The 15,639-nt window shown below is 36.3% G+C and overlaps 1 protein-coding gene and 2 long non-coding RNA genes across 3 annotated transcripts; 2 read left to right on the top strand and 1 right to left on the bottom strand.

The window, feature by feature from the left end:
- Positions 1–1,318: 1,318 nt before the first annotated feature.
- On the top strand, positions 1,319–10,661 carry LOC150032657 (uncharacterized). Its single transcript, XR_016524851.1, has 3 exons — positions 1,319–1,594; positions 1,869–1,958; positions 10,168–10,661. It is a non-coding gene; the product is annotated as an uncharacterized LOC150032657 (long non-coding RNA).
- LOC120090240 (uncharacterized) lies at positions 3,198–3,829 on the top strand. Its single transcript, XR_016524852.1, has 3 exons — positions 3,198–3,336; positions 3,447–3,496; positions 3,696–3,829. It is a non-coding gene; the product is annotated as an uncharacterized LOC120090240 (long non-coding RNA).
- Positions 10,662–13,469: 2,808 nt separating the features above from the next.
- On the bottom strand, positions 13,470–14,941 carry LOC120090115 (ethylene-responsive transcription factor ERF071). The gene is made up of 2 exons (XM_039047626.2): positions 14,551–14,941; positions 13,470–14,469 (listed from the first exon to the last, which is right to left on the bottom strand). The coding sequence occupies exons 1-2, from the start codon at positions 14,711–14,713 to the stop codon at positions 13,757–13,759; spliced, it is 876 nt and encodes a 291-aa protein (XP_038903554.1). The 5' UTR covers positions 14,714–14,941; the 3' UTR covers positions 13,470–13,756.
- Between the last annotated feature and the right edge of the window lie 698 nt (positions 14,942–15,639).

Here is a 15,639-nt window from a genome sequence, read left to right as displayed (position 1 = left end):
CTGACTTTCTGTATTTGAACTTACTTTCTGTATTTGAACTTACTGCATTCTAACGATCCTTTCTCATAAGCAGCACAAACTTTGAATCTTCTAAGGTCAAAGTTTCTTTCTCTTCAATATATAAGTCAACGAAAGCCTCATACGGTGAGGGCAAATACGTCAAAAAAATTAAAGCAGCATCCTTATCATCAACCATAATCTATACGTTTTGCAGATTTAATAAGATTTTATTTAACTAATCAAGATAGTCTTAAAGAGACGTACCTTCTTGTATACGTAAATGATAAAGACAGCTTTTCATAAACAACTTATTGGTTAAAGATTTCATCATGTAAAGATTCTACAACTTCAACCAAACACCAACAATAGTTTCTTCATCTGAGACTTCAATGATGACGTTATCAGCCAAACATAACATGGTCGTCGAATGAGCCTTCTCCTTAAGTGTCTTCCATCCTTCCTCATCCATGACAGTCTTTTTCGACTTACAAGTCAGCGACACCCACAACCCTTGCTACTTTAGTAGGGATTGCATCCTACCATTAACTGAAACTGTTCCTCTCGATGAATTTGTGGATTTTTACGTTCATGCCAGATATCTTTAATTGTCAAACAAATGCAAAATTTTGAAACCCTAACGATTAGGCTCTGATACCAATTTATTATGAATTTGACAATTAAAGAATACAAAAGAAGGTAAAAAGAATAGAGAAGATGGACACTCAAGTTTACGTGGTTCACTAACAATGTGTTAGCTACGTCCATGGGGTAAAGGGAGAACAATTTTATTAGAGAGAATGTTACAAAAAATACAAAATCCCACAGAACACCACACAATGCCACTGATGCTTATAGGGTTAGCGAGTTTATATAGTATACTTCTCTAAACCCTAAGTGGAGAAGAAAACTAGTTAAATAATTAAAAATATATATAAAAAAAAACAATTCTAATTAGGCTTAGGATTCAAGGCATTCCAACAAATCTCTACCTCGACTTGAATTCTCTTACAGATAATAGATGTACCAGATGCAACATAAAACACATTGCCAGATGTACTCAAACTTCTCCCTCATGCCTCAAAGTGTCCCATAAGGAATCATTAACAATTCAAAACATTCAATAAAAATGGTGAGCTGAATTAAATTGGAGTTGGGGTTTTTTTTTTTTTTTTTGGAATAGTTAGATCAAATTTTGTTAAAATTTTCCATGAAAATCTTTGGAGGTTTTTTGAATTTGAATATATCTAAATATTAGTTGTTGGCAATTTAAAAAAAAAAATGTTGTGATAACAAGTATAAGGACCGAATGAAAACACTTGGATGCGTGTTGGACTCTCCCTTCCTTCTACATGCAATAAAGATCTCGTCTGAAGAAGAAGAATTCAGATTTAACTTCATTTCTCTCTTCTCTACGATAAGCTCTTTTCTGTTCTCTCTCTCTCAATGTTCTTGAGTTCTTTCACTGATTTACACATAATCAGCTTCTAATTTCTTAATTGTTGCAGATTGTGAAGTTAATTTGATGAAGAATCAAATATTGAACCAATATGAAGAAGGAATGAAAAGAGAAGGAAACACATAAGGATTTTGAATGGTTAAGCTTATACATTGCCTACATCCATGATGGGAGAGAAAAGATTTTATTTAGAATTATCAAAGTGTTTTTACAGCTTGAATCTCATATAAGTATTATATCTCTTGCATGTCTAATTTATCTCCTATTTATAAGCATGTATTAGTTTGTTAAGAATTCTACCCTAATTGATTTTCACTTTCATATTTAAAATAACATTTCGGTTATTTTCTATAAACTTCTCCTTTGAAATGAAAATTAGTTAAATCTAACTCTCTTTCCTGTCTTGTTTTAGTTCTTCTTTGTGAAGCCAATAAGCTCGAGGCAGTGTATGAACTTCAGTCGAGCTACTAGTTTGGTTAGCATATCGGTAGCATTCTCTGAGGTATATACCTTTAGAACTTCAATTTCTCTTTTTTCTATTTGATCTCCTATAAAGTGAAACTTGATATCGATGTACTTGATTCTGTTGTGGAATGTTTAATTCTTTGAAAAAAGTATGGGGTTTTGACTGTCACATTATATTCTTATTGTTCTTTTGTGTAATTCCATAGTTATTTAGGAGGCCTTTGAGGCATAGGGCTTCTTTGATTGATTTTGACAGAGCTAGTAGAGGGACCTAATGGACCTACAGATCACGAGCTCCAACGATTTGAGATTAATTGGTCAAACTTTTTAAATCGAATTAATCAACATTTTTTAACTTTTTTTTTCAGCAAATATACGAAAGTAAAATCAGAGCAATCATCAATAAAAGTAATAAAATATATTTTACTATTCCTAATCAAGATGCCATAAAATTCACATAAGTTATAATGAATTAAATCTTGAGGCTTAGATACCCTAAGTATAGATTTAAGCAGAGTCTTAGTTATTTTAGCCTAACTACAATACTCACATTTATCAAATTCATTCACGGATAACTTAAGTATCATTTCCAGCCTAATCATGTTACTAATTAATTTCTTATCATGACAAAGTCTAGATGCCAAATATTCAAATAACACAATATATACACAGAAGATTTCGTTTTATTTGTCTAAATTTAATCTGAACATTCCCTCAGTTGCATATCCTTTCCCTGCGAATACATTATTATTAGTAAGGGTATATAAATCTGCCCATATAGTTTGAGTAAATCCAGCCTTATTGAGGAAATAGCCCAAGACCAAGTTCTTTATTATCTTTGGAGTATGCAGGACATCTTTCAATGTGAGGTTCTTCTTAGAGGTAAATTTCAGCTCCATCTCGCCAGTTCCAGCAACTTTCGTTGAATGGTGATCCCCCAATAGAATACTTTTATCCTTAGTTTCAGTATAAGTTTTAAAGAGACTAAGGTCATGACAGACATGGCGGTAGCGCCAGTGTCTATCCATCACCCCTAAGAACCACCAATCAGATTAACTTCTGTGATCATTGCAACTAACAATTCTTCTGTCAGGTTCGCCTAACCAGTAAAACGATGCATGTTCCTACAGTTCCTAGCTATATGTCCAGGTTTATTACAGTTAAAGCAAATGAACTGTATCGTTTCTCCTAAAGGGGGTTTCTGCTTCTACTGTTGGTTCTGGTTGCTAGAACCACGTTTCTAACATTTCCTCTTTGTCCCCTTGGACTTTTGGTCAGGCTTTATCGCAGCAGAGGTGGATCTCCCAGGAACGATATTTACCTTTTCCCTCTGGTTCTGCTTTCGAGCTTCCTCCTCAATTCTTAGTTGGGTGACAAGACTCTCCAAGGAAAACTTCTTGATCTTATGTCTCAAGGTGGTCTTATTCTTCCATAAGGGGGGCAATTTGTCAATAATAACGATAACTTGGAATTGTTCGTCTAAGAGCATACTTTCAGTTATTATTTCATGGGCTATCTTCTGCAGTTCATAGGATTGGGTCTCCACAGATTTTTCATCCGTATCTAAAACTTGAGGTAACGACTGTCGACATATTTTTTTTCGAATTGATCTCCTCGATATCGTACTTCTTCTACAGGGCATCCCAAACTTCATTTGTTGTCTTCATTATGTTGTAGTAATCATACAGATCATCAGTCAAATAATTTAAAATGAAATCTTTTCATAAAATGTCTTTTTCATCTCAATCAGCAACTTCTCCTATTTGTTGTTCAGTGGGATCTTCTTGGATGGCTTATCCATGGTATAAATGTCAGCAACTTTCTTGACCATAAGGAAAAACAACATCTTCTACTTCCATCGTTTGAACTTCGCTCATTCGAACCGGAATGGACGGTTGAGGTTGAATGTCATAATGTTTTATGACTTGTAAGGGCTATCGCAGCGGTGACAGAAGAAAATTGTCTTAAACTTGTTGTTTTTGGCTACCCTCCAATAGTTAAATTTGACAGCAGCGAGTAGTCATGAACAACAGTCGTCAGAAATATGGGACCTGCAAAACAGAAACTTGTTACAGGTTCAGTCGTGGATATCGTTCTCTTTAAAACATTTCGCGACTCTGCCCAAGTGTGCAAGCAGTTCTTCAGAAGTACCACGTCGTCCCCAAGATAAAACAACCCAGAAAACTATCTCCATCGAAAATGTGCAGTACATAATCGAAAAACTCCCACCCTTTAATGCTTGGCAAACTGAAAAACGTAAATGAGGGTAATAGAAGAAATTGAGAGAGAACGTGTTGAAATTGTTGAAGGCTTGCACCTTTTATAGGCCTCGAAGGCCAACTGTAGTGCGAAATTGCAGGGGAAGCAGGTGGAAAGACTGAAACGAGCAACGCACGGGCAAAAAACTGACCGGCTCGCGACACGTGTTGGAGGAGTTGAATGAAGACATTAAAACAACAACAATAATAATAATAATAAAGAAAATAAAGAAAAATATTTTTAATAAATAAAAACAATAATAATCTCACACGCGAGTGCCTCGCCTGACCGGACGGACAGTGGCGACGACGGCGTGTCACGGTTATGCTTGTCTAGGGCGTGTTGCCCATGGCCATATGACCACCTCCACCTCTTTTTACTATGCTTTCATCCTATATATTTCCTTTTGCTAGGTAGTTAGGTTTATATGTACTTTTCTTAGTGAGTGATCGCTCGCCCATTTCCATATACAAGGGTAATGGATGTGTTTTTGTTCAGAATGCATTATATGGGGATAAGACTAACCATCACTTCCCCATACTCGAAGTATTATGTTATAAAGCTGTTATTGTTGCTTATTATTTTCTAGCTTACTACAATCTTTCTCTTCTCCATTCTTACAATCAAACTGTCTGCGAAAACCTTTTCTCCAAACCCGTTTTATAAAACCGTTTTCTCCAAAACGGGGGTGGAGGTTGCAAGAGGCACCCGATGTGCCATTGGCTGTTCGTATTTAAATTGGCTGACTGGTTTGTGAGTGAGAACAAGTGCCGCACAATCGCTAACTGAAGCTTCAAAAAGTGCGATTGTGACAGTTGGTATCAAAGCCAAGTCAGCTCGTAGAGTTGAAAAGTTGTGATCATTTCTGCTACAAAGTAGTTGAGCATGTCCCATGTTGACCGATTGGTCGAGATTGAACAACAAATGCTCTATTTAATAGAAATATCTGATCAGGTTCAGTTTCTAGAGACTCGGTTACAGGAAGTCGTTGACAAGGTCGATGAAATCGATGCGGTGGCTGGCCGTTTAGACAGGATGCCCGTCAAGGAATTATCGACAAAAGTTAGAACCTTAATGGCAAAAACTACGATGGATAGGCCACTTGAGCATGGGGATGGTCGTCGGGCTCTATTGCCGATAGAAGAGCATGTCAAAGAACTAGACAACTTGAAAAAGAGCAATCATTCATATGGTGACCGAGATGTCCGAGGACTTTCGAGCCACCATCGAGGTCGTCCACGCAGAGAATACTGACATTAGTGCAAAAATTAACCTCACCATGAGAGCGGTGGGAAATCAAGCCCTAGTCGGAGGTGCAGCCCAATTCAACAAGGTAAGAGTACCCGAGCCTAAGCCCTTCTGTGGGGCTCGCGATGCAAAGACACTAGAAAATTTTATCTTTGACATGAGTACTTCAAGACAACGACTGAAGAGTCGAAGATCACCCTAATGACGATGCACCTAGCAGAGGATGCCAAGTTATGGTGGAGGTGCCGTTTTAGGGATGTCCAAGAGGGACAGTGTACCATCGACACGTGGGAGAGATTGAAACAAGAGTTGCGTTCTCAATTCTTCCCCGAAAATATTGAGATTTTGGCAAGACGCAAGCCACGGGAATTGAAACATACTAATACTATTAGAGACTACGTGAAACAATTTGCCAGATTGATGTTGGACATAAGAGACATGTCCGAAAAAGACAAAGTTTTCTGTTTTATCAAAGACCTGAAACCGTGGGCGAAAACAAAACTGTATGAGTAAAGAATATAGGATCTCCCAGCCGTATACGTAGCAGCCGAACGGTTATTTGACTTGATTGATGAATCTCAGGAGATAAGGCAACACTCGAGATCCCCTAATAGGGGGAGAAAGAGCAACGGTTCGAGCCCATCAAGAAATAGTGGAGGAGATAAAGACAACAATGGGGATAGTATACCTCTTTACCAGACGACTAGGAATACGTGACAAGGGCAGAATCAGAAGAATTTTCATCAGCCTTTATCCTGTTATATATGTAAGAGTCTACACAAGGTGAGCGAATGTCCGAAACAAGCTGCCTTTAGTACTTTCCAAGCCTCATTAGCTACAGACTTAAAAGGCAAAGCTGTTCAGGTAGAAGACGAGAATGTGTAAGCAGAGAAAGATAGAACCCCAAGGGTTGGGACCCTGAGATATTTAGCTGCCCTCCAAAAAGATGTAGGAGAAGGAAAATGATCTCACGGAGGCGAACTGATGTATATTGATGCTTGGGTCAACCATAGATTGACCAAAAGTACCATAGTTGATTCGGAGGCCACCTATAATTTTATGTCCGAAACAGAAGCCAGACGGCTGAATTTCCATTGGGAAGGATGCGCAGGTAAAATGAAAATAGCGAACTTTGAAGCCTTGCCAATTACAGGAATAGCAAAGAGAACAGTCGTAAAGTTAGGGGATTAGAGTGACCCTGCCGATTTCGTGATCGTTAAGATGGATGACTTTGATGTGATGTTGGGAATGAAGTTCTTGCTTGAGCACAAGGTAATACCGATACCCCTCACCAAGTGTTTAGTGATCACCGGGTCTACGCCCATCGCTGTGCATGTTGAGATCAGATGATCGAAGGGGATAAGTTTTGGGGTTGATGCCCTAAAGTCTCGTGTTCTGTAGTTTGTAAACAGTATGTACGAACGCTTGTGTTGTTAGTATATGATATTTACTTCACATCTTGTAATTTGCTCATTTCATTGTTTTATTTTCTTTACTACAAACCAATAAACATAAAATCCCTGGTTATCTGTATGTGACTCAAACATGTATGTGGTGACATACAAGTGAATCATGTCTTGAGTGATAACCAAAATGGTCTGTAGTATATTGATATAGGAAGGAAACCTTATCTTGGTAACATTACAGATGCAGCCTGCTTTGTGGAATGATCACAAGTGTTGTGACTTGTCACATATGATTTGATTCTAATCATTTGTGTTGGGGACATGCGAGCAGAGACGTCCTATATAAAGAGTTTGTATAAGACCTGACCACGAAGTGTTAACGTCTCATTATATAACACCGTTCACGACGGAGACTTCACTTCACTAGGATGACCATAGGTAATATGAACTCAATCCTGAGTAAGTTGAGAACTCCTGCCATTGAGGGCGGTCCTTTGATTTGCATGGATGCAAGTGGCCAGGTCGCCGATTCAAACCTATCATTTTGGGGATTCGTCTGATTTGGGAGCTGAGAACTCAGCTAACACAAGATGGAATTCACTTCTTCCCCGAGGCAAGGGTAAGTAGATAGATGACTCCCTTAAGAGCTGATTCTGGAGCTTGAACGATGTGATGCCACACACCTTCTCTTGGCCCGAGAGGTGTTCACATATAGTTGGACTATGTTGTATTGTTCATCAGAGGAATCAGTGGTACTTAAGGAGTGAGATGTAACTACAGGGGCAAGACGGTAATTTGGTCCAGTTGTACTTACGAGCATCTGTGAAGGGTCATCGTACTCATGATTGGTTATATCCGATGGACACAAAAATATATTTGTGGTAAGAAGAGTTCAGCTGTTGGTCTTTAGTGGAATGTTTGACAATTAACGGATGGTGGATCTCCTGGCTAAAGAGTTTAGTCAGCTATTCGCGTACTGTTGGAGTTTCGAGCCACAGGTTCATTAGGTCCCCTGGGTAGCTTGGATAAAGTCGAGAACCAGTATTTGGGTTAATTTGAAATGTTCAAATTGACAAGAGGAAGTTCGATTATATATGATATAATTGGCAAATATATGAGATACATTATTTTGGAGGAAATAAGATATAAATATGATTTATATCAAGTAAAGGAGAAAATACTATAGTAGATATGTGATATCAAACTATAGGATATAAATATAATATGATTATATTTATTATTTAATTAATTGATTAATTATATGATAATTAATCCTAATATCATGTTTGGACGTGGGTTAGTGGGCAGCATCGGTTATGGTAACCAATGAGTTAAAATGAAAAAAGTTGATCGGATAGTTTTTCTAAATGATCGTATAGTTTACCAATTTAACTAAACGATCGTACACCTTTTCCTAAACGATCGTTCAGTAAATCCTACATGATTGTGTAACTCCTCTATGCGATAAGCACTTTTGTTATGTGATAGCGTTGTTTTCTCTCCCATTTGCTTATCGCTTACACAACTCGTTTTTCCTTTGTCCTCTACCAAATTCACTAAAGCCCACCCTTTGGGTTTTCACTATGAGAATACCCAAGGCTCATTAGTGGTGGTGTCGTCCCCGTTGCGGCATTCGTGTTTGCGTTGATTGTGCTGCTATAGTCTGTGTTCCCGCTGGGCGTTGGTAGATCTGTTGGAGAGTTCCGCTACGTTGGGGTTCTGAAGTTTGAAGATAGTCTTCAACTAGTATGGAACTCTTTCCCCTTATGTTTTATTGTTCATAGCATGCCGTTAATTAAGTTTTCATTTCATAACTGTATGTGTTATATGTATATTGTTCTATTCCGGTCACTGTGAGATCGGAGCGATCTGAACGCGTTCATGGAGCTCTCAGTATGAGATCCTTCAAGGATGATCTCGACCCTTCAGTTTGAGAAGGACTTTACCCACGAGTCAGTCGAAACTGCAGAAGAGAAACCCCTCAAGTCATTCTGCGTGTCTTGGAGCAGTGCCATGTTGTTGGACCGGACAATTTACACAAGTCCCCGACTCCAAAGAGGAGGAGAAGAAGAAGGAAGCCTAGACACAGAGAGTTCCTACCAGGAAAATTGGTTCAAGTAAATATGTGCCTGAAATAGTTTTGAAGTTAAGGGAAAAGAGAAGATCGCCTCGTGAGTAACTTTAAGGGACTAGTGGAAGTCATCAAAAGGGTTGGGAAAATCTCTTATCAGGTGCAGTTACCATCGTGGGTGGAGATTCATCCTGTCATCTACGTAAGTAGGCTAAAACCCTATCATCCCAACCATGCCGAGGAGAGATGTAGGGTGGTAACCCGTCTGCAGGCCACAACGAAGAGAATGGCAGGAGAAGAAGCCAACGAGAGACTTGTGGGAAAAAGCGACAGAGTAGGAGGACTAGAACCAAGTTGGGAAGAGTTCCTGGAGAAGTGAAGAAGCCTCAAAGACAGAGAAGTTCATTGGGAGCGCATGGAAGGCCTCAAAGGCAGCTGCTCAACAATATGCTGAGTTCGAGCAGGGTTGGTTGACGGGGACGTCAACCAATTGAGTGGGGAGAATGTCACGGTCATGCTTGTCTAGGGCGTGTTGCCCATGGCCGCATGACCGCCTCCACCTCTTTTTACTATGCTTTCATCGTATGTATTTCCTTTTGCTAGGTAGTTAGGTTTATATGTACTTTTCTTAGTGAGTGACCGCTCGCCCATTTCCATATGTAAGGGTAGCGGATGTGTTTTTGTTCAGAATGCACTATATGGGGATAAGACTAACCATCACTTCCCCATACCCAGAGTAGTATGTTATAAAGCTGTTGTTGTTGCTTATTGCTTTTTAGCCTACTACAATCTTTCTCTTTTCTATTCTTTCAATCAAACTGTTTGCAAAAACCTTTTCTCCAAACCCGTTTTCTCCAAAACGGGGGTGGAGGTTGCAAGAGGCACTCGGTGTGCCATTGGTTGTTCGTATTTGAATTGGCTAACTCATTCGTGAGCGGAAACAAGTGCTGCACAATCACTAAGTGAAGCTTTAAAAAGTGTGATTATGACACGGCGCACGTGTGGGATGTCCACCATACCCACATTAGCCTATCTCCTCACTCCCTCTAAAACATGGATACCCCTTGAATCCCAACCCCAAAGTCCAAGATGAAAGTATAAGAAGGAGATTCCCCTTTAAAAAATAGATGGAAGTATAAGAAGAAGACTCCCCTCTAAAAAATAATCAACATGGGATTCTCAACAAAATATTTTTTCCTTTTCTTTTAAAACTTGAATTTTCACCCAATATTTTTGCTTGAATCTATCATATCCTGTGACAGTGTTCGTGGAATGAAGTTGGAGCAGTGTTCGTGGAATGAAGTTGGAGAGCTTGTTGCGTCGTGATCATTGGACACCCTCATTGGTCAGTTGGAAAATGAATTATGGTGCTTCTTAGTTTGAAGAGTTGGGCGCTAGTGGGGTGAGCTGGATTATTCGTGACTCCACTGGATCTTTGGTGGGTGTTGGCTTTTAGAGAATTAACAAAAGGCTGGAAGATTGAGGTGTTGGAAATGAAAGCTATTGAGTTAGGTTTGTTGGCACTGTTATCTAACTTTGGTGGTTCATCCTCTTCTCTTGTGACCGAATCTGACTCCACTGAAGCGATTGCATCTCTGAATTGCATCCATTGTGATATGTAGGAGATTAAAAGTGTATCTTGTAATGTTTTACATATTTCCATTGCCCTGGGGAATGTTCACTTCTCTGAGTGTTCACGTTCTTGTAACTCTTTCGAGCACTGGCTTGTTAAAGCGTATTTTCCCTATTTTGTCTCTCTTTTTTGAGTAATTGTGCTTCTTCCTCCTCTTTGGAAGATTTCGGTTTTTGTTTTTGGGGTGCCAATATGCCCGCTTAGATCTCCTCTGCTATAATTTAGGAGAGTATTTATTGTTAGTTTCTGTTCATTGATATTTTTCTTTTTTATTACTAATATATTAGTGAACCCAAAAAAAAAATGTTTCCTTTGCTTTAAATTTAGGATTATGTGCGTTCATTTTATAAGCATGATATTTTAAGTGTATCGATGATATATCAGTTATAAAATATTAGTGTATCATACATCAATTAGTAAATATTTAAAATAAGACATGAATGTATGTGTTATATATCTAAGATTAATCAATATTTAAAATGTGTATCAATAAGCTAATATATAAAAAACATCAAAGTGTATCAGTAAGTTTATATATTAATATTAAAGTGTGAAAAATATAATGATATACCTAAAAGGGAGTATATCAATAAAACATGTGTTTCATTTTATAAGCATGATATATATTCTAAGTTCATAATAGATATCAAATATAAGACACGAATGTATATCAGACATCTATTAATAAATACTACTTGAAATAAGAATGAGTATATCATCACTATATTTAACAACAATCAATATTCTAAGTGTATCAACATATATCAACATTCAATCAATAACTTATTTTGAAGTAAACATGCGTATAAATAAAACACGCGTGTTTCATTTTATAAGCATGATATTTAACTTCGAGTATATCAACAATATATCACATATAAGACATGAGCATATCATACATCAATCAATAGATACTTCAAGTAAGATTATAGTGTATCAATTGTATATCTAACAACAATCAACATTCCACGTGTATCAACAATATATCTAACTAATATCAACATTCAATCAGTAGCACATTTTGAAGTAAAACAAGTGTGTTTCATTTTATAAACATAATATTCTGAGTGTACTGGTAATATATCAAATATAAGATATGAGTGTATCAGATATTAATCACTAAATTGATTAGCTAAAAATGAGTTTATCAATAATATATCATCTATATATATTCAACATCACGTAGATCACTTAACAAATATACTTGAGATTGAATATATCAGTAATAGAGGGTATTTTAGACTTTTAATTTTTTAATACTTGGGCTTGGGTTGGCTAAAGTTTTGCTAGATTTGTAATAGAACAAAAAGTGAAGGCATGCTTGCAATACTAATTAATTAATTTATTAAATTTATGTAAGATTATCATGCTTACAGATTAAACATAAACATAATTTTTGTTCATAAAATTTTCGTAGAATTTCTATCCACAACTAAATACAATCATCTTTGATTCTCAAACATATTATTTATAAACATATATAAAATCTCAAACCTAAATAGTCTTTCAACAAATAATATAGTTGATTTCCATTGGATTGATTTTCAACCCATTATCTACGGCAAGTAAATGAGCCAAAATTCTAAAAATTTTAAGGCATGTTTAGTGGAGAATTTAAAAACAATAAGTTCAATGAAAACAAAATTATATTTCATATTTTCATATATATGTTTGGTAGCATATTCATAAATTAAATTTTAATTTAGACAATCGTTTAAAATGTGTTTGATACTATATAGTTATAAATGATAAAACTAGTTATAGTTACCACTAATATTTAATTGACAATAAATTATTATCAATTAATTTATGAATATGATTTGTGTAAAAAAATTGTATAAAATTATCGTTTCATTATATTATATAATTTATAATATATTACATGATACATATTATATTTTTAGAAAATAAATTGAATTTATAACGTGACTTATTATATTTTTAAATATTTTATTTTCATTTAATAAAATTCGGTATTTGAAAATTGAAAATTTGAAATTCAGATATAATAAAATTATAAAAATATTGTATTCAGAAACTCAATTAAAAGATGTGGATTATGGAACAAAAAGACTTTAAAAATTAAAAATATAAAAATAAATAAAAAGGGAATGGAATGGCGGTGGGAGGGGAGTGGCAGTACTAAAGTACGACAAGTCGGCAAATCTAGAAAGTAGAAACGTACTAGTTTTGTTTTGACCCATCACCACGAGCGCCCACCGTTTTCTCCTGACCATAGTTTTTTATTCTCTAATTATATTACTTCAACAACTTACCAAACTAAATTCTTGTCTGCCATGCAAATTCAACTTTCTCCCATTTCTACCCCTCTTTTTCCTTTTATTTACAAAACAACCCCCCCTCTCTCTCTCTTGTCCACGTCCACGATCTTCCCTGCCACATCGGACCAACAAAGTTTATTCATCCACCACAGCATGGAAGGATGGAATCTTCTATACATTCATTTAATGCGTCAAAAATGCCTAAATCATAAATTTTCTTTTTCATAGATGAAGGTTTCAATCTCGTATTCCATGTTTATAATTTTATATTCTTTTAATAAAAGATCGAATTCAACATGAGAATAGATTAAATTCCTATTTTGTATAAATAACTTCCCATCCTTTTCTAATCTCTATAAAAAAAAAAAAAAAAAATTTAACTATTTTGGATAAATAATTTTCCTTTTTTCTATTTTTGATAATCTCATCAAATCTATCAACTGTTTAAGTGTTTAATTTTCAATTTTGAAAATAAAGCATATTAGAAAATGGCAATAAACTTAGTACTTTGAAATTTTAATTGTCTTCGCCAAAAGAAAAAAGATCTTTGAACAGGAAGTTCGGAAACTTGAAATTAGAACTTTGGATTGGATTGGATTGGATTAGGATCGGAATCTTGATTAATTTTGAGTTAGATGGAAGGTTATTATTTATAATAATCACATTAAATAAATTTGAATTGAATGAATGTGAATATTTGGCTGGATTGTTACATCTCTTTGATTTGTTCTATACAGAGAGAGCCTGAAATAATTAAGAAACAAAATACAACAACAATTTCATATTAACAAATTGACATCCTTCGAGAATTGAAAATTACACAAAACAGAATCTTAAATTAAACAAGAAACGACAATTTCAAATGGAAGAAACTGTGGGAAACCAGTTCGAGATGGATAAATGGTGTCCAGAATTTTAGAGAATGTTATTAGATCATCACAAATCAGACGACGAGACAGAGCCGTGAAGACCGTCGTCGTCGTCGAAGCTCCAGAGATCGCCCACCACCTGTTCTTCCGCCGGATTCGTCACCGTCGACTGGCCGTCGAGGTACGGAATCTGGTAGAATTTCATGAAGTTCTCGTACGCCATTAACTCCTCGGAAAGCTTCTGCACCTCGTTGTCTTCCTCAGCTGCAGCAACAACGGGGACCTTCTGCTCTGGCTTCTCCTCGACCTCTTTCACACCGAAATCCGGCGGAGAATAGGAATTCTCCGATCCAGAGCCGCATTGTTCCTCAATCGCCGCGGGGATCTGGCTGGCGGTGAAATCACCGATTTGGTTGAGATCGTAGGGGAATTCACCATACTCGGAATTTTCAGGAACAGTGTAGAGATTAGCCCTGAACTGAGGGTGAAATTGAGGATTGACATTCTGGAGATTACAGCGAGAAGCTTGAATGGAATACTCGTCGTCTTCGTTAGGGAAATTAACCTTGGCTTTCTTTCCACGGATCTTCCGAGCTTCTCGATCGTAAGCTCGAGCGGCTTCCTCAGCCGTATTAAAGGTTCCAAGCCAGACACGGATCCCCTTCCGGGGATCACGAATCTCAGCCGCCCATTTTCCCCATGGGCGCTGACGAATTCCTCTGTACAGATTCTTCCTCTGTCTCTTCTTCGGCTTTTCATCTCTCCAAGAAGAAGCCTGATCTGAAACATATCAAATATGGGTTTTAAACAGACTGGGGAATGAAGAACAAAAGGAGAGAGAGTGAGAGAAGAAATGTTTACCGGAAGAAGGGAGGGGGCGCTTGAGGGGAGTTGAATCGCGATCGTAATTGGAAGGAAGTTTGTTGAAATGGAAGAAGGTGGAGTTTGGCCAAATGTCGGAAGCGGAGACGCGTTGACCGTCACGACGAGGGATTAAGTCGGCGATAATGGCACCACCACACATGGCTGAAACAGAGGATTAGGGATTTAGAGAAGCTTTTAGGGTTTATAGAAGAATAAGAATGGGAGAATTGAAGGAGACAGGATGGTGAAAAGAGAAAGGAAGGAGAGGGGGTTTTTGTAGGCGTTGCATTGGTGGAAGACACTTAAGGAGCTTTAGGAAGCTTCTTGCGGCTTCAACCACTTGCCTTTGCTGCTGCCATAGACGCTTCCTTTGTTCAAATGAATGTATGTTTTGACGTCACACATGTCGCTCTCATTTTAAAGTGTTATAAATTTAGTCCAATTTTATTCTAAAATTTTAAAATGTTATATTTACCACTATAGTATAGATTATTTTTTGTGTCTATCATAATGTGTAGATAGATAAATAGTAGTCCATCGCATCTATAGCATAAATATATTCAACAATTTTTCATTTAAAATATTTTTTTAAAAAAGATTATGAAATAAAATTTTAAATTTAATTTTAAAAGTGATAAAAATAGTGACCTTATTTAATTATAACTCTTTTAACCATTTTTAATTTATTTATTATCATAAATTAACTTTATAAGCGGAAAGTAAATATTTAGTAAAAAATTAAGGTTAAAAATGTAAAACTTGAAATATAGGAATCAAATTAAAGCAAAACTCAAATGTTATTGGTAAAATTATCATATTTTAAAACCTAGAAACTAAATTGAAACCAAACTCAAAACTTAATGTCTAATTGTGTAAAATTTTAAAACCTATAAACTAGACTCAAAACCTAAGGACAAAAAATGTACTTTTTCCATTTTTAAAATATATTGACATAAGACAGTAAGGAAAAAATAAGAGCTAGTTCGATAGAAAATTGAAAGTAAACAATTTAAAACAAGATTAATGAAGTGTTGTATTTCAACGTTTAGTAGCGGATTTAGAAATTGGATTATAACTTAAACAATT

Source organism: Benincasa hispida, chromosome 11 (genome assembly GCF_027475165.1).
Source record: "Benincasa hispida cultivar pf3 chromosome 11, pf3_genome.v1.1, whole genome shotgun sequence".
Classification (NCBI taxonomy): Eukaryota; Viridiplantae; Streptophyta; class Magnoliopsida; order Cucurbitales; family Cucurbitaceae; genus Benincasa; species Benincasa hispida.
This window is presented reverse-complemented; position numbering and strand designations above follow the sequence as displayed.

Bases quoted from the DNA above. Each gene is read 5' to 3' on its own strand.
- LOC120090115 (XM_039047626.2), bottom strand. From the start codon at position 14,713: ATGTGTGGTGGTGCCATTATCGCCGACTTAATCCCTCGTCGTGACGGT. The intron at 14,470-14,550 runs GTAAACATTTCT...GATATGTTTCAG, and splicing joins GCGCCCCCTCCCTTCTTCCG to ATCAGGCTTCTTCTTGGAGA.